This window comes from Chlamydomonas reinhardtii, chromosome 3 (genome assembly GCF_000002595.2).
Source record: "Chlamydomonas reinhardtii strain CC-503 cw92 mt+ chromosome 3, whole genome shotgun sequence".
In the NCBI taxonomy this organism is placed as follows: Eukaryota; Viridiplantae; Chlorophyta; class Chlorophyceae; order Chlamydomonadales; family Chlamydomonadaceae; genus Chlamydomonas; species Chlamydomonas reinhardtii.
The window spans coordinates 2,485,695-2,506,880 of record NC_057006.1 but is presented as its reverse complement, the minus strand read 5'-3'; the positions used below and the strand labels follow the sequence as shown (position 1 = coordinate 2,506,880).

The 21,186-nt window shown below is 62.5% G+C and overlaps 4 protein-coding genes across 4 annotated transcripts; 3 read left to right on the top strand and 1 right to left on the bottom strand.

Moving 5' to 3' along the window:
* Nucleotides 1-1,025: 1,025 nt before the first annotated feature.
* On the top strand, nucleotides 1,026-5,675 carry CHLRE_03g159800v5 (uncharacterized protein). Its single transcript, XM_001697377.2, has 7 exons — nucleotides 1,026-1,691; nucleotides 1,764-1,871; nucleotides 2,046-2,162; nucleotides 2,274-2,705; nucleotides 2,856-3,248; nucleotides 3,434-3,538; nucleotides 3,670-5,675. Exons 1-7 carry the CDS (start codon nucleotides 1,242-1,244, stop codon nucleotides 4,270-4,272), a joined length of 2,208 nt encoding a protein of 735 aa, XP_001697429.1. The 5' UTR covers nucleotides 1,026-1,241; the 3' UTR covers nucleotides 4,273-5,675.
* Nucleotides 5,676-6,028: 353 nt separating this feature from the next.
* On the bottom strand, nucleotides 6,029-11,149 carry CHLRE_03g159750v5 (uncharacterized protein). The gene is made up of 11 exons (XM_043060680.1): nucleotides 10,841-11,149; nucleotides 10,640-10,699; nucleotides 10,308-10,484; nucleotides 10,111-10,162; nucleotides 9,406-9,884; nucleotides 9,191-9,250; nucleotides 8,453-9,024; nucleotides 8,065-8,285; nucleotides 7,725-7,879; nucleotides 7,394-7,495; nucleotides 6,029-7,208 (listed from the first exon to the last, which is right to left on the bottom strand). The coding sequence occupies exons 1-11, from the start codon at nucleotides 10,922-10,924 to the stop codon at nucleotides 6,864-6,866; spliced, it is 2,307 nt and encodes a 768-aa protein (XP_042925809.1). The 5' UTR covers nucleotides 10,925-11,149; the 3' UTR covers nucleotides 6,029-6,863.
* Nucleotides 11,150-11,280: 131 nt separating this feature from the next.
* CHLRE_03g159700v5 (uncharacterized protein) lies at nucleotides 11,281-14,294 on the top strand. Its single transcript, XM_043060679.1, has 7 exons — nucleotides 11,281-11,743; nucleotides 11,907-12,045; nucleotides 12,322-12,351; nucleotides 12,515-12,807; nucleotides 12,900-12,992; nucleotides 13,124-13,297; nucleotides 13,578-14,294. The coding sequence occupies exons 1-7, from the start codon at nucleotides 11,634-11,636 to the stop codon at nucleotides 13,771-13,773; spliced, it is 1,035 nt and encodes a 344-aa protein (XP_042925808.1). The 5' UTR covers nucleotides 11,281-11,633; the 3' UTR covers nucleotides 13,774-14,294.
* Nucleotides 14,295-14,342: 48 nt separating this feature from the next.
* On the top strand, nucleotides 14,343-20,916 carry CHLRE_03g159650v5 (uncharacterized protein). Its single transcript, XM_043060678.1, has 15 exons — nucleotides 14,343-14,465; nucleotides 14,856-15,278; nucleotides 15,451-15,591; nucleotides 15,734-15,904; nucleotides 16,064-16,247; nucleotides 16,394-16,560; nucleotides 16,767-16,913; nucleotides 17,111-17,242; nucleotides 17,369-17,467; nucleotides 17,961-18,099; nucleotides 18,438-18,623; nucleotides 18,810-18,940; nucleotides 19,091-19,265; nucleotides 19,435-19,630; nucleotides 19,836-20,916. Exons 2-15 carry the CDS (start codon nucleotides 15,180-15,182, stop codon nucleotides 20,008-20,010), a joined length of 2,142 nt encoding a protein of 713 aa, XP_042925807.1. The 5' UTR covers nucleotides 14,343-14,465; nucleotides 14,856-15,179; the 3' UTR covers nucleotides 20,011-20,916.
* Nucleotides 20,917-21,186: the final 270 nt, after the last annotated feature.

Genomic DNA, 21,186 nt, shown 5'->3' with positions numbered 1-21,186 from the left:
AGATGTCAGTTCGAAGACAGGAGTTGCGGTCTGCGGTAAAATTAGCCACGAGGGCGCTGGAGGGCGAGCAGGGGAGGCCGCGGCTGGCCTGCAAGCGCCCGTGGCATGGGGGGCCAGTGGTTGAATACGAAACTCCTCTGTGCCACTCTGAACACCAATTGGTAAGCATGTTGCAGGCTGCTGATGTATTGCGCGACAACTCCTATACTAGTCACCGTGTTGGCGAGACTTGCCACCCTCTGCCATCCTCCGTGACATCCTCCCCACTGCAACGGTGAACGCCGATGTGCTCTGCAGGTGCGCGCCGTCCCAAACCTTCTGGCACTCCCGCACGGCATAGTGTGTTGTCTGTGACGTGTGGCCTGGCCGGGCGACCCGGAGAGCGAGGAGCACGCAACAGCATTCCCGGGCCTCCGGCGCGGGACGTCTTTCCATCATCGTCGATGCCTGGGCTGGGTGCAATTTGTTCCTCGGGACTGAACTCATTAGCCATTTGTTTCCTTTGCCATGTCCCCTCGCGCCCGACCAGCCCGCTCCCTCGACCGCGGCCCTTCGAATTCGCGCGTCTCCAAAGTGGGCCAGCAAGTGAGTGCAACAGCTTTGGTCATCGCATTTGGCGTGCATAGCATCTCCCAGGGATGCTGGGAGTCAGAGGGCTTGGTTGAAGTTGAAACCCTACTGCAAAACTTCAACGCAAATCAGGCGATGAGAGGTAAGACGTACACCTCAATTGAGTCCATACAAGCTGATAGCTACACCTGACCGGGTTTGGGGGGCGGTCACTCGGTCGCGCGGCTCCGCGACCTGCAGGACCGAGGCCGACGTTGCGCCTTCGTCGAGGAGCATCGAGCTCCACCGATGCCAGACGATTGATACAGGAACATTTGAGAGTAAAGTCACGCGGGCAGGCCAGCAGTCGCGTGAGGGGGCGGGCAAGTTGTCATCACGATGATGCTGCGCGCCCGCGCTCTGGCCTCCGGAAGCTATACTTCCACTGCACACACAGAGACAACTACACAAACTTGCAACAAACTACTCCTTCAAGCCTCTCGACGCTTGTTCCTCAGTCCCGAGGTCTCCTACGTTGTATTCAAGAGCCACGATGGCTCTCTAAGCACCGCGCCCGCGTTGTTTGAAAATGTCTACCCTACCCATTGACAGCTTCAGCAAGCCTACGAGTCCGCAGCAGTTCTCTTCGTTCCAACACAGCCCTCCCTTCTTCCAAGACCCGCAGCCCTAGGATGGCCGCAACCTACAGCCTGGCTACGTCGCCGCTCACGCGGTCGACTCCTATACCATTCAGCACCAAGCGTGTGCCGTCTGGCCGCTCCTCGGGCGCCCTTCCGGTCCCGGGCTCCCAGGCTCGGCTTTCGGGCGCGGGGGCCGTAGCGCTCGACGGCTTGGAGGGAGGTCGCGATGACTGGCATCAACGTTACAGCCTCTCTACCAGCGGACGGAGGCGTTCCGTCGCAAGCGGCTCTCCCTCCAACACTGGCAGCTCGGAGGCCAAAAATGTTGTGATGGCGAGCAACAACGTGACGGTCGGCTTTAGTGTCGGTGCCAGCTCCAGTGCGTTTTCAGACGCTAGCTCGTTTTCGTTTCCGGCGCGGTCAGCCCCGGCGGGACCAGTCGCCCGGCCTCCCCGAACTGGCGTCAGTCTACTCAGTCGCGCGCTCAGCACCGGCGAGAAGGTAGGACCTGAAGCGCGCTCTGTTTTCCAGCGACAGCTAGGATCATCACTACCTCTATTTTATCTGTCACAGGAGCAGGACCTTCTGGCGCACCTGCCGCCGGTGCTGCCGAGTACAGATGCGGCCGACCCGCTGCTGTTTTTTCCGGGCATTCCCCTGGAGCTTCTCCGCGAGGCGCAGGTGTGTAATCTGGTGTGTATGGGATTGCAGGATAGCGGCTGGCTGGGGTTGAGGCGCGCCAGGTTGAGCGGCATGTTGCGCGGGAACCTTGGCTGTTGTAACTCTAGCTCCTTGGATGTTGGGTGTGCCATACCAGCTGCAATTAATCGTCCCTTTCTTCGCGGACCCGGCCAGGCTGAGTTTCCCATCTTCAACAACGAGCTGCTGGTGCACGCGTATGGCCTCGCCGCGCGCGCGCATCAAAACCAGCAGCGCAAGAATGGGGAGTCGCTTCTGAGCCACTGCGTCGCTGTGAGTTGCTGCGGGGTTGGATGGTGTGGGAGGGTTAGGGTCGCGATGGCCAGTCGCGGTTTGCCTAGGCACAGCAATCTAACCCATGGCTTCATTGGGTACACCCGCCAGGTCGCCAAAACCGTTGCGGGCCTGGGCCTGGACGCGGAGACCGTGGCGGCTGCTCTGCTGCACGAGTGCGTGGACATGGTTTCCCGCTCCCAGCTGGAGGAGTTCATGCCCCCCAGCGTTGTCAGTGTCCTGGAGCACGTCAACACTATCAGTGAGATGAGCCGCCTGTACCGGCAGCACAGCGCCACGGGTTCGTTCAGCGACGAGACCTTCCAGCGCTTGCTGGTGGGTTTTGAGGACGTCAAGGCGGTCATCGTGAAACTGTCGGACCGGCTGGCTGAGCTGCGTACCATCAGCGTTCTGCCAGCTGACCGCCAGGCCGCGCTGGCTCGGGAGACCTTGGAGGTATACTCTGTGGTTGCCAACCGCCTCGGCGTGTGGTGCTTGAAGGCGGAGCTGGAGGACCTGGCATTCAGCGTCCTGCACCCCCAGGTGCGCGGCGCGTGCGCAGGGTCTTTCCTTTGTATGATTCGGGATGCGCGTGTCTGAGTGTTGCGGCTTGCCGCGCCCTTGTTACTACCATTGTATGGACCGCGCATCTGGCGCTGAAGCGTCTGCTTGCTGATACACGTGAACCTGCAGGAGTATAACTGGCTGAAAGAGGCGGTGCGGACGAGGCAGGACCCGGTGGCGCTGGAGACCGCCATCAACTCGATCAAGGGCGCCCTGCAGGCGCAGGGCGTTGCGTACGAGGACATCAGCGGGCGGCCCAAGAACCTGTACGGCATCTTCATGAAGCTGCAGAAGGACGGCAAGCCGTTGACGATCGAGTCGCTCAACTCGCTGTACGACCTGATGGCGCTGCGCGTGGTCGTGGCGCACAAGCACGAGTGCTACACGGCGCTGCGCGCGGTGCAGAGCGTCTACCGTGTCATGCCCTCCCGCAGCAAGGACTTCATCAAGGACATCAAGAAGCCCAACGGCTACCAGTCTCTGCACGAGACCGTGTACGGCGAGGGCGACGTGCCTGTCGAGGTGTGTGACTGCTGCCTGTTGTTTTACGCGTCTTCCCCTTCGGGAAAGTAGAGGGCAAGTGTGAGCACAAAGAGATGCTTGTGGGCAGTGTTGGCGCTCTGCGTGCTGATGTCTTGAAGGGCAAGCCTGGCGATTTGTTGTTGAGCGCCCTCTCATTATCTGTGTTGACCGTCCCGCGCGCGCAGGTCCAGATCCGCACGCACAAGATGCACTACATCGCAGAGTACGGCTTCGCGGCGCACTGGAAATACAAGGAGCAGATGGACAGCGAGGACGAGTGGCTTGAGAAGGTGAGGCGCCGCCTAAGCTACTACGCGGTGATGAGCCTGGTCCCTACACCCGCATCTTCTTGCAAGGGTAGCCCGACAGCCACGCGGCTACTGACTATATCCCTTCGTGCCTGTGTTGCTTGCTTCTGCAGGAGACGCAATACAAGCGTTGGCTGACGCAGTACAAGCTGCGCGTGCACGACAAGAAGGTGCGGCCGCAGGGCAGCCCGCCCACGGACAGCTCTCTCAAGTCGCTGGGCGTGGCGTACATGGACATGCCGGAGGAGCAGCAGCGCGGCCTGCTGGATCCCTTCCTGCAGCACGAGCGCTTCAAACTGCAGGTGCCCGCCAAGACCGAGGTCAGCGTGCTGCTGCAGACCTGCGACGGCATCGAGACCAAGGACTTCCCGCTGGGCACCACCGCCAACCAGCTGTGGCGCGACCTAGGCCTGGGCGCGCAGCCCGGCTATGCTCTGACCGTGAACAGCCGCCTGCCCTCTGGCGAGGCCGCGCTGCAGAGCGGCGACCTGGTGCAGGTGCTGCCGCTGTCGACCATCCTGTCGCGCAGCCCGCCCCAGTCAGCGCCGCTGGCTGCCGTTCTCGAGGACTGGGAGGAAGAGCAGGCGCACGCGGCGGCAGAGGCGGCGGCGTTAGCAGCTTCAGCCAACAACTATCTGGAGGTGTACAGCCGGGACGGGATGACCACCTGGAGCATGGGCCCGAACGCAGGCGCCGCCGTGCCGGCGGGCATGTAAGCACATACGTGGGCAGCAGCCTGCCCCGCGTGCGCGCGCGGTCACCTGCCCATCGTCGCCCGGCCGCTGCCAATTGGCGGCGGGTTGTGCTGGTGCATGTGGTGGATAATGATATCTTGACGCAGCGACGTGTGGGCCGGACGCGCGCCCATGTTTGTTGGAGTCCGCGGCCCCGCAGTCCTGCCGCTCATGTGCGGACCGGGACGCAGGGCATGTTTCGGTCTAGGCTCTCTGTGGATGCACTAGACTTGTATGTGGCCAAGTGCCTGATAGCGGCTCCACTTGTACCATTAGTTTGTGACACTTTGACGCTTTATACATGTGCTTTGCGTGAGTGCGGTGTACCCTTATGACTCAGACAACTTAACTTTGCAGTCCTGCGCACTTGCACGTGTGGCTTGGTCAATACCAGTGCGAGTGCACCCACCTCGCACTTGAGACCGCGTCGCTCTTGTCTTCCTCACAGCGCATGGAATCTATTACATCGTGTGACTTGTCTGCACGGGATAGTTGAATAGGGAGATGTGTATCTTCCACTTGTACCTTCGTCCGTATCAAAGTAGGCGGGAGCGGTTGGATCGGGCTCGTGAACCAGTGCCGGTGATGGTGACCTGCGGCTGCCCCCGCGCAATCAACGGCGCCTCCCGGCCTCGGCCCCAAGCAGTACATGCCGGCATAACAACGAAGGCGACATTGGATCTTCATTACGCCCTGTCGAGATGCGGAAGCGGCTGGTGAGGTGCTTCACTGCGCGGTGGCAACAGCGGTGGTGGGCAGTTGCGCATATGATTGATGGGGCGACAGTAGCGTAGGGCCACAGCGATTGTACCAACACCATAGGAGTGCGGGCATGTCAGGACGTGTGTGCGTTGTGTCTGCAGGTTTAGAGTGTCTCGGAAGTGTGACGGTGATACGCGATGGGACGCGGGTGTGGCGCGTCAGCGGGCGACTACATCCACGGGGGCTCGAACTAGGAGTGCAACGAGGCGAGAAGAACAAGCAGTACAAAAGGCTGGGCGGTAGTCAATGTGTGCACCAAAGACGACTGGCGGGTGGCAGTGCCCTATTGGGCTGCTGCCAGCGATGATGTGCAGCACCAACTACAGAGCTCCTTGCGACGCCTGTGTGGATGGTTGACGTCGTGACGCGGTGCGCGGATGATGATTCATTCCCTACAAAATTCTTCCTAGAGGTATGTGGAGAACACGGAACTTGCGGGAGCCATAGCTACCGTACAAACAATTTGGTGCACAATACTTGCGAAGTTGATGGGCCCCAAGCATCACCGGGGCATGCAGTCGAGTTGCGTGTATGTTATGTTGCAGACTCGGGAGGAGTGAGTGCAGAGCAACATCCAGCTGCACGGAGGCTAACGGAGCGGTCCACTGTAACAGTAGTCCTTGGCAATGCCGCCCCCGAACAACAACATCCCAGCGTTCTAGATGGAAAGAGGTGGCTCAGCGCCGCGTGGTGCATGGAGGCCTGGGCAGCACCTGGCAGGGGCCTTATGCCGTACGGCTGCATAATATGGCGCGTTCGGGGCTCCTCGTCCCTCCTTCGGGTATCAGCATGTGCTGAGCCACTTGATGCTACCGCCGTGTGGGCCTATGTGGGCAGGCTTTCAACCAAGCGTGCTCGTGTGGTCAGCATGTAGCAGGTTGCGTAGCAGGCCCACGCGCGGGGTCTTAAAGCGCGGCAGCTCTAGTGCGTCATGGCCTCGTAGCCATTATTTGGTCTCCGGGCTCAGGGGGTGAGGTTGTGGTCCCAGGACAGACCGAGGGGCCACCCGGGCCACCACTACCTAGGCGTACATCGCCGAACGACGCCCCTATGTGCACCATCTTTGAACAAGAAAAGGTGGCTTTCCCTCGCAAGGGAAAAGTGGGCTGAGCCCACGCCACGTCCTCCGTCTGAGGCCGAAGGTTCCGATACTAGCCTCATCCGTGGACGGCGTCCACTGGACGCTGGTCACCTTCCTCAGGAAGGGCTTCCTGCAGGTACGATGCGGCTCTGCCTCGCGAGTGTGGCGTTGCGGTGTGTCTGTGTGGTGCTATCGCCTGGCGGAGCGTGAGGAATGCGCGTCAGCAAACGTCCAGCCAGCCAGCAACTCGTCGGTACAGTAACTCCGGCGTTCGACCAGCCGCGCACTCCTGCCCTGCCTTTGCCACTTGTGTGCCATCTGTTGGGTTCTGGGAATCAGCTGCACCCTACGGGATCTTGCCAACCTGCCTTACCACTGTCCCATCGCACACCTAGGAATACATCGCCGAACGACAGAGGTGTTGCAGTGTTGCACCATCTTTGATAAACCGGTGTTTGGGGTCCAGGCTCGGCAAGGGACAGCCCACAAAGCAACATCCACCGGCCCATGACGGCCCATGTCCCACGACCTGCCCCTTACCCTGCCCCATCGCACCCCTATCCCTCGACCGCCTGCAGATCACCGCACTAGCACGCCTGATTTGCCAACCGGTATCTCTTCATACCACGCGCAAGGCTCACGCATGCACCCGTACCCAGCCCACCCTGCGACCCCACCGCAGCCTTTGCACCCGCCGAGCTACATGATCACGCTCCTCCTGCTCCACACCTCACCCAGCCGCCAGCCCCGCCCCCGGCCCACCACCACCGCCACCGCCATTTGCAACCGCCCGGCAGTAGCTCGCCATTGTGCTCGGCTCCAGCCCGTCCTGCCTGAAGAAGTTCCGGTAAAACCGCAGCCCCTCGGGTCCGTCATCACGCACCACCACGCCGCGTGCCTCCGCCAGCAGCAGGTGCTCGGCGGCGATGACGGTGGAGATGCCGCCCAGCGCCACCGCAACGTCGCCCGCAGTGACACCCGGGCCCAGAGGCGGGGCAGGCGGCGCCGCAGAGGCGGTGGAGGCGGTAGAGGAAGGGCTGGGCAAGGCGGTGAGCTCCGCAATCTTGGCGCAAACCTGCAGCGCGAGGAAGGGAGCAGTGGCAGGAGCTGTGCGTCAGAGGAATGGGGTTCGGCAGTTGGACCAGTTGGCGGTGCTGGGTGCCACTGACAGCAGGAGAGTAGCACGCAGGGGCCACGGGGCATATGGCGAGGCGACACAGCAAGAGTCACCGCAGCGTGCAGCTGGCGGCGCCGACGTACCCGCTCCTCCGAGTGCTGCGGCCCCTGGATGACCATGACGCCGCTGGTAAGCTGCCGCAGCCGCAGCCCGTGCACTCCCGCCTTGGGAAACACCTTGGCAGCCTGCATGGGTGGCAGCCGTCAGGTGAAAGCCTTCGGATCAAGCAGTTGACGCACCAGCGCAACGAGCCCCTGACATGCGCGGGCTCTCCCCGCCATGTCAGTTACACATGCAGGCTCTGCCGCCTCCCCAACCACCACCCTCTCCCTCTTTCCTTGAACTCCCTCAACACACGGCCCCCCGGCGCCCCCACCCCTGCCCCCCACCCTTGCCCCCCGCCCCTGCCCCAACCTGCAAAAGGTCGTCTGGCGACACCAGCTCCGTGCCGCGCGCCCTGTTGAACAGGCAGTACACGTCCGGCAGGCTGATCATGCCGCCGCAGCGGGCCAGCGGGCCCTCCAGGAAGTCAGCCAGCTGGCGGCTCAGCTCGGTGTGGTAGCGAGCGCCTGGGGGGCAGAGGGCCGGGGCGGGGGATCCAGCGGCAGGGGTGGGTATGGTTGAGTGGGCGAGCGGCCGCGCGAGCGCCGCGGGGCAAGTAATTAGCATCACACGGCAACGAACGCGGGCTCCTGTCGCGCGCAGTACGGGTCGTTTCCAACACCCCGCACTCCGACAATCCCTGCCAGCCCACCTGCCGTCTCGCGCGTGACGGGGCTGCTGATGCCCAGCGCAATCAGCTGCTGCTGTGTCTCCAGGTCCAGCAGCAGTGGGTCCTCGCCGCCCGCACCTCCGCCGCCGGCGCCCGCCTCTGCGCCCGCCGCCAGCACGCCCCTGAACTTCTCCGCCAGGGCCACCATGGCGGCGGCGGAGGCCATGAGCGCAGACAGGTCCTTGAACGCCTGCTCCACAGCCCTGGGTGTCCACGTTGCGTAAGAAGGGTGGGGGGATAATAAACGTACGGTAACATGGGCAGTGTGATGGACGAGCCTAGCCGACGCTTGTAGGTTACACTTCCGCCAGCGCTCCACGCAATACGTGTGCATCAGTTCCATGCGTTTAAGCGGTAACTAGTCGCGTACCTGCCCGACTGCTCCGTCTTCTGCTGCTCCCGCATCATCAGCCCCGCCACGCCGATCGCGGGCCGGCCCGCCTCTCCCGCCGCCGCCGAGGACAGGTCCGGAGCGCTGCCGTGGTGGTGGTGCGGCGTCTGGCCTCGCGCCAGCGCCAGCGAGCCCATTGCCGCCGCCAGGTGCTCAGCCGGCGCCCCGGCGACCCCGTGGGGGTGCTGCGGCGAGCCGCTAGGCGCTGAAGACACGCCGGCGGCAGCGTAGGCTGAGGGAAAGTACGGCGGCGGGGGCACGGGGCCGTAAGGGTTGAGCGGCGCCGCGCCCGGGTACGGCGGCTGTGATGTGGGAGGAGGTGGAGGTGGCGGATAGCCATCTGGCATGACGGACGGGTAGCGCATCGATGGCGCGCCTCCGCCTCCGCTGCCAGCACCGTACAGCGGTTGCGGCTGCTGCTGCCCCCAGCCGCCACCGCCGCCACCGCCTGCAGCACCTCCGGTGCCGTAGGAGGCGGGTGTGGGCTGCGGCTCCAGTGGGTCGTCCATACCGGGCTGGTCACCGAACGCTAGCATGTAGTCCAGCGCCTCCTGTTAAAAGGAACCAGAAGCAGCCAACAGCACCCACAAGGAAAATAAGTTAAGGCGCTATGCGTACCGTATGCAAGCATCGAAGCGCTCGGCGAATGGAAGCCCAGAGCCATAAGACAAGATATGGCCCGACGGGTTGTTGTGACGGTTTGGCCCAGCCGCGCACCTGCAGGCCTTCATTCTTGACGGCTAGGAGCGAGCGGGCGCACCGGTTGCGGGGGAAGCCCTGCGCCAGAGTGGTGGGCAAGAGGTGACGGACGGGCGCGAGCCCGCGTCGCAAAATCCCTAGAGTGTGCCGCCCACAGCCGCAGGGAATTCGCCTCCCAGCGGTCTGAAACCCACTTCACGACAGACAACGGGCAGCGCTTGGAACGAACGTACCATCTCCACCATGTTCTGCAGCAGGGCGGGGTCAGGCCGGAGGGCTGCCTGCTGCGCAGGCGGCTGTGGCGCCAGATGGTGCTGAGGCGGGGGCGGCGGCGGGGGTAGCCCCGACACTGACACGCCCGCTCCCGGCACGTGCCCTGCCCCCGCCCCGCCCCCAGCTCCGGAGCCAGCTGGTGGCGGTGGTGGTGGGTGTCGCCCCTGCAGCCCCGCAGTCAGAGGCGACATGTACGAGTTCACACCGGCCCCTGCGCCTCCGGCTCCGGCGGCCGCTCCCGCAGCACCGGGCTGAGTTGCTGCTGCTGGCCCTGTGGCGTAGCCGGCACCGGCGCCGCCGGAGCCAGCAGCAGCGCCGCTGCTACTGCCAGCTGCCACAGCCTGCTGTACGTGCTCGTCCAGCAGGGACTTGAATGCGTCCGGTGCGGGGCCGCGGCAGCGCAGCGACACCTGGTCTATGTTGGTGTGGAAGCCCCAGGCTGTGTGCGCCACCAGGGCGGGCCGTACACCGCAGCGGTTGAGGTCAGGAGCGGAGCATGGGAAGGCAGGAGGGGAATACGGATGAGGTAGCCGTCAAGCAGGTTGGACGTGCAAGTGTATATGTGTGTGTCGTGGGCGGGAGGGGCTGTGTGAAGAAAGGGTGGCTGTCAGGGCGCGAATGTGCGCGTGCAGCCCCTACAACCTTCCCGCCGTGCATCGACTCACTTGGCACGGGTTGCCGCTGGCCATTGGTGTACACGTCCAGCACCAGCCGCACCTGCAGGAGCACGGCGCAACAGAGGACACGAATGTTGCATGACGGCAGCGCCGGCGGCCACGGCTGTCGGGCGACTTGGGTGGAGGGGCTTGACGACCCTGGGCCCCCACGCTGGGCCCCGCTACCGCACGGCCCGGCCCCTTACCTTGGAGCCCTTGATGCCGTATTGCACCCGCTTGTTGCTGGCAGCCAGGGTGGAGAGAGGCAGGCAGGCGGCGCGGGGCGCGGACGCATCGCCGGCGCCGCCGCCCGCGCCGTCCGTGGCGCCGGTACCCGCGTTGACCCAAATCACGCGGCGATTGGTCAGGATTGCGTAGCCGTTCTGCGGTGATGAAGGCGGTTCACCTCTTCCGTGAATGTTGGCAATCCAGACAAATCAATCTAAGCGTCTCGGAGCGACCCCGCGCACGCCGGCCGCTTACGCTGGCAATAGGAAACAGCACCATTCATGGTTTGGCACGTGCGCTGCCGACATACCTTGTACGCGTGTGACTGGTGACCGGCCACGCCACCCACTGGGTTGAACTCAACATCCACCTGCAGCCAGAAGGTGGCGTCAAGGATGGCGGCGTGAGGATGAGTGAGGGTGTGGGAAGGTCCCGGTGTCTGGCGGCATCCACGTCGCCAGGCTGCTGCATCCTGTCCTATGCCATCCCCTCAAGTCCTGCGTTACCACACCTTGTCTAGCAAGCTGACCTCCACCTCTCCCGGCTGCAGCACGGGCCGGCCGCTGGCCGTCAGCTGGGCTGCCTCTAGGAACATGGCCGCTCCGCTTGGGCCCGCCCACCCCCGACAGCTGCTCCTCCGGCTGTGGCAAACAAGCCCGCTCCTCTACGCCAGCTCGAGACCCGCCTTCATGGCTACTTTATTTGTTCTTCTAGCTCAGCAGCGCAGTGAGTCCCGAAAGAAGTTGACGCTCGTGCAATCGGCACAAGCAATTGGCAAGTCGCGTTAGGACACACAGCCAGGGGCCAAATTCAATGTTAGTGACGCATTTTGCAAAGTAATGGTAGAATAGAAGTAAATTTGCGCAGGGCTGTGCCATGGCTGCATCATGGCGTCATTGCCGATGTGTCGCTGTGTTCTCCAGTGGGCAATTTCAGGAAATACTTATAGAATAGTACTGCAATCTGTTTGCATAGGCTCCATCACTGCCCTGGCTGCAAACCACTGGTCATCTGCGGTAACGACTCAGTTTCACCCGTTCCACTGCTGCGACGCGCACAGCGCTGACCAGCGCGACGCCTGTAAGACGTCCTTTTGACTTCATATTTAGTCATCTGGGCGGCGACTTGGCTGACCAGGCGTTGCCGGCGCCAGGGAACTCACCCGTGGCGGTGTGTCACCAACCGGTACTCGGTGGCCTGTTCGCCAGGTCTCGGAAGCAGTGCTTGCAGTTCACGCCTAGCTACCCCATCAAATCAATTTTGATTTGATCAGAAGGCTGCTGGAGCGCGTGGCTGCTTGCAACATGGAGATGGCTTTGGAGTGGGCAGGGTCCTCAGCCGTACAGGCCCACGCAGTGCTGGCCCTGTCCGGCCTCACCAGCCTCTACATCACCATCGCCCGACCAACCATTAGGTAAGCCATAACCACAACATTTAGGATAGGTGCGTACATCGGTCCATTCGTGTAGGCCATGGCGGGGACACCTGGATACCTTGGACGGATTGCGGCAACAATAGCCAACTAGCACACGCCGACGCACTCCCCCAGCTTTGTGACCTCCCCATCGCACCATCAGGTTGGCAGCGGATGGCAGCCACACGTGCCCGCCGGCGTCGCTGTGGGAGGCGGGCACGTCGCCCGCGCTGTCTTCGGTGGCCATGTGTGTGTTCCGGTTCGTGATGGCAGTCTACATCTTCGGGATGGGTGGCATGCAGGTGCGCACCCGGTTGCTTGTGGGGCCGTGGCGCGGGGCGCGGCGTGCGGTGCGGCGCGGGATGCGGAATAAGTTAGGTACTGGCCAATTTGTGGCCGTCTGTGTTGTATCCAGCCGCTGGTGTTGTGTCTGGCAGGCGCTTGTCACGCGGCGCGTCCATTTCACTTACGGGCGGGCCTTCCGATGGGCACATGCATGACTCGGAACGCCCGGGACTTCATTGCCCACAGCCCATGAGAAATTAATCTTAAGAATCCTCCCCGCCGGCCCCATGCAGTTCCAACGCATGGGTGCCTACGTCTTCAAGGTAGGCGGGTGGGAGTGGCTGGGTCGCTAGGCCGGATCAATGTGTCGCTGGGATACACCGCGCTTGGGCCTGCTTGGGGCTTTACTCGGAGAGAGCACTTGTGGAAACCACCTATCCTCGGCCTGCACTGCCTTACTTGGGCGTCTAATCATTCACACCGCAGTTTTACACCATATGGAATTGGTGGCTGCTGGGCATCTACTTCACCCTGGCCGCCACCGCCTCCGCCCTGTGCGCGCTGGCCGAGACACGTTCCGCTCGGGCGCGTGCAGCCACCGCCAAGCCCACCGTTACAGCGGCTGCTGAGGTAGACAACAGCAATGGCTCAGCAGCGTTAGACGCAAGTCGAAGCGCTGTTGGTAACGTGGCCAAATCGGCCCCGGAGACTCCTAAGTCGCTGCAGCGCGCGACGTTGCTGTCACGCACCTGCCACGCGCTCTTCATGATTAACAGCAGGTAAGGTTCAGCGCCGGTAGCTAGCATCCGTGGAGTGCCTTGTTTATGGCTTGGTTGGTTGTGACGTGCGTGCTATGTCTCATGCGGCGCAGCACGGTGATCATCGTGGACTGCGTCTGCTGGGGCCTGCTGTATCCCATGCTGGCGCGGGGGCCACAGACGCCCGAGACGCAGCGCATAATCAGGCGAGTCACTAGCCGCGTGACATAGAGTCACGCTTTGCTTCTGATGTGCTGTGATGAGCATTATCAGCACCTAGATCGCACAGGTTTGAAGAGGCTGTCTGCCTCCACAACACCCCCTGACATGCCCTCAGGCGGTTGCTACTGACCTTCACCAGCTACAACCAACACGGCCTCAACGCCCTGTACATCTTCACCGACCTGTTCCTGAACCGCCACCGCCTGGCCTTCCACGCCACGGGGCCGCTGGGGCTGTGGAGCATGGCCTACGCGGTCTGGGCGCACGTATGGCACGCCAAGTCTGGGAAGTGAGTGCGGCAGGCGGCTGCTAGCTTGCGTGCTTGCTTACGTGGGGCAGGCGCCACAATTATAATAATGGCAGCTAGCAGGTCCAGCATTCAGTATGCCACGATAGGGTGGAACTCGTGCAAGGCAACCAGTACTGGTGTTAATGAAAGAGCGCCTGTTCCGCACCGCTCCTCCATGAAAGAGCGCCTGTTCCGCACCGCGCCTCTCTAGCGCCTAGACTGCTACCACACATGCCCTTATCCATGACTCCTTCCCTGTGCCTGCGTTACTTGCCGTCAGGTGGCTGTACCCGTTCTTGGACACGTCCAAGCCCTGGGCACCCATGGCCTACTTTGGCCTGTACATGGTGCACTGGGGGGCGTTCGGACTGGTGGCGCTGCTGTACCGGGCGAAGGCCCGCCTGTACAGCAGCAACGGCAAACCTCTGGCGGCGGCGGCGGCCGATGCTGCGCGGGGAAAGGGGAAGACGGACTAGGCGCTTAATGCAGGCGTCTGAGCAGCTGGTGCCTTGGTGCAATGGCATGCAGGGCACTGGGCGGCTGGGCCAGGCGCCATGCATGGCCGGTATGGACGAAAGGCGAGCTAGCTCCTTGGCATCGTGCGCCGCCGCAGCGTTACAGCGTTGCACTGGTGCGCCCAGTTGTGTTTGGCTTGTTGATTACATGGAAAGGATGCGAGCAGATCGTTGGTCCGGGTCAAGGGCCATGCGTTCAACTGTGTCTGGCATACAGATGATGGTGCTCATGAGCACTGGACGAGGCATAGTGCAGACTCGCGGCGGGGCCCAGGCGTGCCCCAAACGCATGATGAACGTGCCAGTTGTAGCCAATTGTGCGATTGGCTTCACAATCGCGCCAAGCCTTGACTCTTGGGAGCTACGCTCTCAACCGTCTGGGCTGCCGGCTTCTGATGGAGCGGGGCCCTCCCGCCTCCATGGCCTGGTGGGAGCTGCTGCGGGCAATCCCGGCGAAATCCCCGCTTTAAATCGCAAGCGCAAACCCCAGCTTCCTCTGCCAAAGTTTGCTTACGTATTGTTATACACATATAATCGTCTGAGCAAGTCTCCAGACCAGGTGCCGCTCTGTGCAAACGCTTTTCCAGCATCTATTGTCGTTTTAATCCTGCTCCCGACATCCTCCCCCTTTTGTGAGCAAGCAAAGCAAATTGGTAAGCACCGTTAGCGGACCGCGAGGAGGAAGGCGCTGCCAGCCTGCGACCGCGGACACAAGTGTCGTCGCCCGGTCTCGGACTCGTAGTTGGCGCCTTGCGGGTTCACGCATCAGCAGCATCGACCCGTATTGATTTCTAGCGCACGCAGCAATGCCGGGAATCTAGGCGCGTGGGCTGGGTGGTGCACCTTTCACTTTTCACTAGACGAGGGTTTGGACCGACCGCAACGCTAGCGACGCAGCCCCGTGCAGTGTTAGCCTGTACCTCACCATGTCTTGCTCATAGAGCACTTATTAGCATGGCGCCGCTCTGCATGTCTGTATTTGTATGGAAATATGCGCTTGCATCTTCACCGGCCCCGTTCTCGACGCCCGTTTGCCCTCGCAGGGACTTTCTGGAGCACGCTGTACTCGAGGATTGTGTGAATTACCAGTTCAAATGGCTTTCCGCGCGGAGCCTTCGTTTCTTTAGGACGTGAATGCCCAACCAGAGTAGGACCGCACCCCCTGTCAACCCTATGGCTGCTACCTGCAACGGCTTTGTAAGATTCAGAGCACAACAACCACGATTACGACAACAGTAATCCGCCTCGAGCCGTGAACTACGACCTTTAACCGCAGCACGCGAGCCCGTCGCCCCTGCTTCAGGACACGACCTCCTCTTGGCTTAGCGCCCTAGCACCTTAGGTTACTGCACATACAGCGCAGCGCAATGGCGCATTATCACGGCAAGCACAGCAAGGGCATGCACCACCTGTCTGCCCACAACCACGACGCCCATGGCTGGGTGGAGGGCATCACCAGCCTGAAGGTGAGGGTACCTGCGTGCCGGCGGCTCATGCCCAACTATTAAACTTGAAAGCCTCGCAGCTCCCCGGGACCCGGAAGTAGGCTCCATGTCAGGCAACTCATGGTGTATAGGAGGCCATCGCAGCCCTTGCATGCATTACCTGAGCAGGGTGCGTGCCACCGCCCCAATCCAGGCGGACGACCGGGCAGTGGAGCTGCTGGCGGACGAGCCGGAGCGCCTGCCCGGGGCCATGACCGGGCAGGCCTCCGCCACGGCAGCCGCTGCTGCGGCTGCGGCCCGGGCGGCAACCGCCAGCGCGGGCACGCCTGCCAAGGTACGATGCTGGGCCTGGGTGCGGGGCTGGTGTTACCAGGTGGCCCGGTACATTGGTATATTGGCGCAAGCTGCGGAAAGTACGGATGTCACAACAAGCGCTGGTTGACGACCTGCTTGTGGTCTCCATCGTGTGTTGGCAGGGCGAGAAGCCGACCTCGTCGGACGGCACCGGTGGGGATGCAGCGGCTGCGCCCAGCCCTGCGTCTCCCGGTGGTGCCGGAGGGGCAGCTGCGCCCGGTGTGGTGTCATTGACCCGGCCGGAGGACTTCGAGTCGGCGCTGCAGCATGCCCTGGAGGTGATGACCGCGGAGGTGAGCGACAGGAACTCAGGTACTCTAATATGCAGCGTGCGCCAGCGACGCCGGCGTGCGGTCTTCGGTTAGCTCGACATACGCAACTCCATAGCACTCACCCGCAAGTTTGTGGCTGCTTGTCCCATGCTCATCCATGCCCATACGCCTGCCACGCAGATTGAGGCGGTAGGCGAGATGATGCTGGAGGTGGGCGCGCCGATGGGCTGGGGCCCTGTGGGCCTGACTGCCGAGCAGCTGGGCACCTGCCTGGACCGCATCCGGACGGCCGTGGAGCCGCTGCAGGTGGACGCCACCGTGGTGTGCCAGCGCACTACGCAGCTGCCGACCGCCACCGGCCCGGGTGAGAGCGGCGGTCGGGCTGCTGGGGCACTCGCTGCCAGCCTCTACCCGTGCCACGCATTGGGCCACGTCTTACTGGCGCGCCACCCCACACAACACGCACATGCATGCGGAACCGCTGACTGGGGTTCGGTGCGATTCCTGCAGTGGACTGCGTGACGGCCGACGTGCTGCTGCGCCGCCGTCCCGGCCCCAAGGGGCCCCAGGAGGTGCGTGTGGCCATCATCGGCAACGTGGACAGCGGCAAGTCCACCATGGTGGGCGTACTCACACGCTCCATGCTGGACGACGGCCGCGGCCTGGCGCGCTCGAAGGTGCGGAGGTTGCTCTGGGCGATTAGGGGAGGTTGTGCTTAGGCGTTAAGCGGTGCTCGAGTGGTGGTGGGATGTGTTGAGTGTGGCTCATGAATGCTTCCGCCGTTCAGCGACATGCTGCGGCGTGCATGCTGCCATGGCTGTTTGCCACATGGGTGACATGGCCCTCTCTCCTGCCCCGTGCTCCCTGCCTCCCCACCTGCCAGGTGTTCAAGCACCACCACGAGGAGGCCACGGGCCGCACCTCCTCCATCGGGCAGCACACGCTGTGCCTGGACAGCAAGGGAGGCATCCTCAACGATAGCCTGTTCCGCACCGCCACCTGCCACGAGTACATCGCCAAGGCCAGCAAGGTATGCCGTACTGCACACACATAAGGCCCGGATATTGGCCTCAGTCACTGCAAGAAACAGCGGTTGGGCGGGTCTCGTTCCTTTCTCATTGTTTAACACTGAGACAAATAGCACACGGCGCACTAAATGTAGACCGTATGCCTCGAGAGAAGCCACTGCTCACAAGTTGTCGGTGTCGGTGTGGCACACATTCACAGGTGCTGACGCTGGTGGACCTGGCGGGCCATGAGCGGTACTTCCGGACCACAGCCTACGGCCTGACCGGGCACCTGCCCGACTACGCCTGCCTCATTGTGGGAGCCAACATGGGCGTGGTCGGCATGTGCAAGGTGCGGCTGCGGGCGGCAGCGGGGTGCGGGCTGCGGGCTGCTGTCCCTCATGTGATGCTGTGCCCACACCGACCCCGCCCGTCTGCGTGTAGTCACCCTTGCGGCGTTCACATTGCATACCTGTAGGAGCACCTGGGCGTGGCTCTGGCGCTCAAGGTGCCGGTGTTCTTCGTGGTCACCAAGGTGGATATCGCGCCCGAGCACATCCTCAAGCAGACCGTGCAGGTGCGCGGCTGAGACGGCCTGCAAGGGTTCGCTTGGCCCCCGAGGGGTGGCATGAGCGGTCGACCAAAACCCGCCGGGATATCGGGTTTTACAAGCGGTTATCTTTCGGAATGGATGTATATTAAGGAATCTGTTGTATTCTTTAATATCGGCTGTTGTGCGCAAATATCGAACTAGCCGCCGACCCAGAGGCGTTAACTTTAAGCTAAAGAGCCCGCCTTGCCGAAAACTGGTATCCGTAAGCAAGATAACTTAGAGTTTGGTTGTAAATGCTTAAGTTTCCATGTTTGTCTCCTCGCTTGGTTGCCCCGAGCCCCTTGCCCCCTGACCCTCCTCCCCTCCTAAATTATTATCGTGAACGCATCTGGCCGCCGGCATAGCAGTGCAGTTGCTGAGGGGTTCGGTGCCCGGCGGCGATGGCCCCAGTGTGCATGACCGCAGCACCCTTCCCCATGTCTCCGCCCCCACCCGCCGGCACTGTCACCTCCCACAGAACCTGGCCTCCATCCTGAAGAAGCCGGGTGTGAAGAAGAAGCCGTTCCTGGTGCGCAACCAGGAGGACGTGCTGCTGTGCGCGCGCAACATGAACACCGACTCGCTGGCGCCCATCTTCCTGACCTCCGCGGTGACGGGTGAGCGTGCGGCTGTACCGTGGGGTCGGGCAGGTATCACGGGGCGTGCCTTGGGCGGGGGCCGAGTGCCCATGTAGCCGACGGGCGTCCGTACCCCTCTTCCGTGCCAAAATGCTCGATGGACGCCTGCGTCTGTCCCTACCCGGGTTTGAGCCGGGGTCTTCACGGCCACAACGTGATGTACTAACCACTATACGATAGGGACTCGTCAAGAGGTGGGGATGCGCGGAGGGCCACATTCGCATCATCCAGCCCAGAGCCACACATGTGTCGTCATGGTTTGCCACCACCTCCTCATTCGCCGCCGCCTGACGCTCCGCCCCCTCTAAACCGTGCAGGCAAGGGCCTGGACCTGGTGCGCCTATTCTACAACCTGCTGCCGCAGCGCCAGCGCTGGGTGGACAAGCAGCGCGAGCTGGCGGAGTTTGTGATCGATGAGACCTTTGGCGTGCCGGGTGTGGGCACGGTGGTGGCGGGCACCGTCAAGCGCGGCATCATAACGCCCAACACCATGCTGCTGCTGGGTGAGTGCGCCTCGTGCTGGCAGATGGGACTGCGTTGGGCTGCCTGGGCAGGCTTCACGAGGTGGGAACACGCGAAGGGTCCCGATCCTGTGCGGCTCAGCGGGTTAGCTGCGGCTTGACGCCGCGCACTGAATCCACAACCGCCACAAGTATCACACCCTATGCCTTATCCACTTTATTACGCAGGCCCTGACATTGGCGATGGCAGCTTCAAGGCCGCCGCCATCAAGTCCATCCACTACAAGCGCCTGCCCGTCAACACGGTGGTGGCGGGCCAGACGGCGGCGCTGGCGCTCAAGAAGACCAAGCGCAGCCAGGTGCGCCTCCGTTCGCAGGGCTGCCGGTATAACTGTGTGCCTGGCCGGCAGTCTCGGCTGACATGCGATGCCACGCCGTGTTGCTGCATCCCTGTTTGTTCCCTTGGTCATATTCTTGAACCCTGTCCTCTTGTTCCCTCCCCGCTGCAGGTGCGCAAGGGCATGGTGCTGGTGGACGAGCGGCTGAAGCCCGCCGCCAGCTGGGAGTTCGACGCGGACATCGCCATCCTCACCCACTCCACCACCATCCAGCCGCGCTACCAGGCCGTCATCCACTGCGAGATCATCCGCCAGGCGGCGCGCGTGGTGGCCATGGACCGCGAGCGTGAGTGCTGCCGGCATGCATACACATGTACACACTGGCAATTGTAGCATCCCTGGAACATACACACAGGCGACCCGTTCTGTCGGTACTGGCCTGAAATATAGGCGCAGCGATGCAACGTGCTGCAGCAGCCCAAGAAGCCCCGTCCATCCCAATCGTACCTTTGCAGGCCTGCGCTCCGGTGACCGCGCCTGCGTGCGCTTCCGCTTCATCCAGCGGCCTGAGTACGTGACCAGCGGCACGCGCTTCGTGTTCCGTGAGGGCCGCACCAAGGGCATCGGCATCGTGGTGGGCACGGAGCACCAGCCCGCGGACCGCATCAACACGCCGCGCGGCGCCAACGGCGAGCCGCTGGACCCGCACCGGTGAGTCAGCTGCTCGTGCAGTACCCTATGCGGACAGCGGGCTGTGACGGGCAAGCACGTGGGAAGAGTTTGGGCAGACTGTAGCACCGCTGTGCTGAGGTTACAGCGGTTTTAGATGTGTCCCAAGCAACGGATGGTGACGAGCAAAAGTGAAGGACACGGTTCTTACCAGGTATTGAATACATTACGCGGTGTGCACTTGCAGGCCCGATGAGCTGGAGGCGGATCGTGAGCGCGAGCGTGCGCTGGCGGAGGTGGGGACCGGCACTGGCGCCGGCACCAGCAGCAGCACCGGCGGGGTGGTGCCTGGCGCCGCAGGGGCAGGCGGTGACGTGGCGGCCCCTCTATCGCCTGCCTCCGCAGTGGCGGTGCGCGGGTGACGAGGCCACTGCAGTTGGCTGACAGGGTAGGGGAGGATGGTGGGGCTCACCGGCGCTTCCTGCCGAGGGGTTAGCCTTTATTGCTGTCGCCATAGAGCACATCCCGATAAGTGCGTGACTTGACCAATGACTGCACGAGGCAAGACAAGAGAAGATGATAAACGTTCTGTTGGGTATCTGGGCAAGCAACCGCCGGAATAGCTTGCCGTGGTCGTGGTGTTGCTATATCGTAGCTGTCTGGTGCCATCTGGCCGCAACCGAAGGCCGGCCTGCTGCTTGCTTGCATCGGCAGCTTCCAGCAAGCAGGTTGGATGGGGCTGTGTCTTGGTATTGAGTTGAAGGAGACAAGAGGCTGTGGGTACGGCCGATCGTGGCCGATGAGTACTGGAGGAGACTGAGGCCCGGTGGTATGATTGCACGGATTGGGGTGTGGTGCGACTGGTTGGGGTGAGCGGGCGGTCCCACGTGAGCTAGGTGGCAAGGGGTGGCGCACGGTGGCGCCCAGGTCGCGCGTTCCAGCCCACTTGTCACGGTCGCTTCGCACACCGCTATATCATGAAATCCAGCCGATTCCCAGACCTCAGCACATGGCAAACAATTTGCGACGGCAGTGCAGGAGCGCGCGGCTGGTCGAACGTCGGAATTGCTGTACCGACAAGTTGCTGGACGCTGCTGGCTGGCTCAAGGGGCACGCTCAAGGGGTCCCGGGGGATTTCGGGACGTGGAGTCTAGCACTTTATTTTGTCTAACCCCCCACCCCCCAGAGTATGTTTTCCTGCGCCTGCAACACAAACCTGAGTGGAACTAAAGCCGCGCTGCTAGCCTGCTACGGTGCGCAATGCTGACCGCTTGCCAAGGGCAAAGTATGAGGAGCCGACAGTGCGAGGCCCTATAGCGCCTATTTCAGGCACTTTGGGCCGCGATTTCTCAATTGAGTCGGATTCTTGTCGTCGTTCCAGTTGGCCCGACGCCGTTAGCGTGATAAGTAGACTCAGCCAACCCCTACGAGTGTGATGTCGCGCACCTCACCCGTTTAGCTGCCAATCCATTCTTATGACCGGGAATGTGATGCAGTTGTCTGCCCGCGCGTCCTAAGCATGGAAACGTGGGCGACCATTTGCCTGTGCTGCAATCACTGGCAATGGAGAGTCGATATGACCACGCTGGGACCGAGAA

Coding starts and splice junctions, on each gene's coding strand:
- CHLRE_03g159800v5 (XM_001697377.2), top strand. CDS start 1,242: ATGGCCGCAACCTACAGCCTGGCTACGTCGCCGCTCACGCGGTCGACT. Junction 1,692..1,763: donor CGCTCAGCACCGGCGAGAAG/GTAGGACCTGAA, acceptor TATCTGTCACAG/GAGCAGGACCTTCTGGCGCA. Junction 3,249..3,433: donor AGGGCGACGTGCCTGTCGAG/GTGTGTGACTGC, acceptor CCGCGCGCGCAG/GTCCAGATCCGCACGCACAA.
- CHLRE_03g159750v5 (XM_043060680.1), bottom strand. CDS start 10,924: ATGTTCCTAGAGGCAGCCCAGCTGACGGCCAGCGGCCGGCCCGTGCTG. Junction 10,163..10,307: donor ACGGCATCAAGGGCTCCAAG/GTAAGGGGCCGG, acceptor GTGCTCCTGCAG/GTGCGGCTGGTGCTGGACGT. Junction 9,251..9,405: donor TGCAGAACATGGTGGAGATG/GTACGTTCGTTC, acceptor ACTCTGGCGCAG/GGCTTCCCCCGCAACCGGTG.
- CHLRE_03g159700v5 (XM_043060679.1), top strand. CDS start 11,634: ATGGAGATGGCTTTGGAGTGGGCAGGGTCCTCAGCCGTACAGGCCCAC. Junction 12,046..12,321: donor TCGGGATGGGTGGCATGCAG/GTGCGCACCCGG, acceptor GGCCCCATGCAG/TTCCAACGCATGGGTGCCTA. Junction 12,808..12,899: donor CTCTTCATGATTAACAGCAG/GTAAGGTTCAGC, acceptor CATGCGGCGCAG/CACGGTGATCATCGTGGACT.
- CHLRE_03g159650v5 (XM_043060678.1), top strand. CDS start 15,180: ATGGCGCATTATCACGGCAAGCACAGCAAGGGCATGCACCACCTGTCT. Junction 18,100..18,437: donor CCTGACCTCCGCGGTGACGG/GTGAGCGTGCGG, acceptor TAAACCGTGCAG/GCAAGGGCCTGGACCTGGTG. Junction 19,631..19,835: donor GAGCCGCTGGACCCGCACCG/GTGAGTCAGCTG, acceptor GTGCACTTGCAG/GCCCGATGAGCTGGAGGCGG.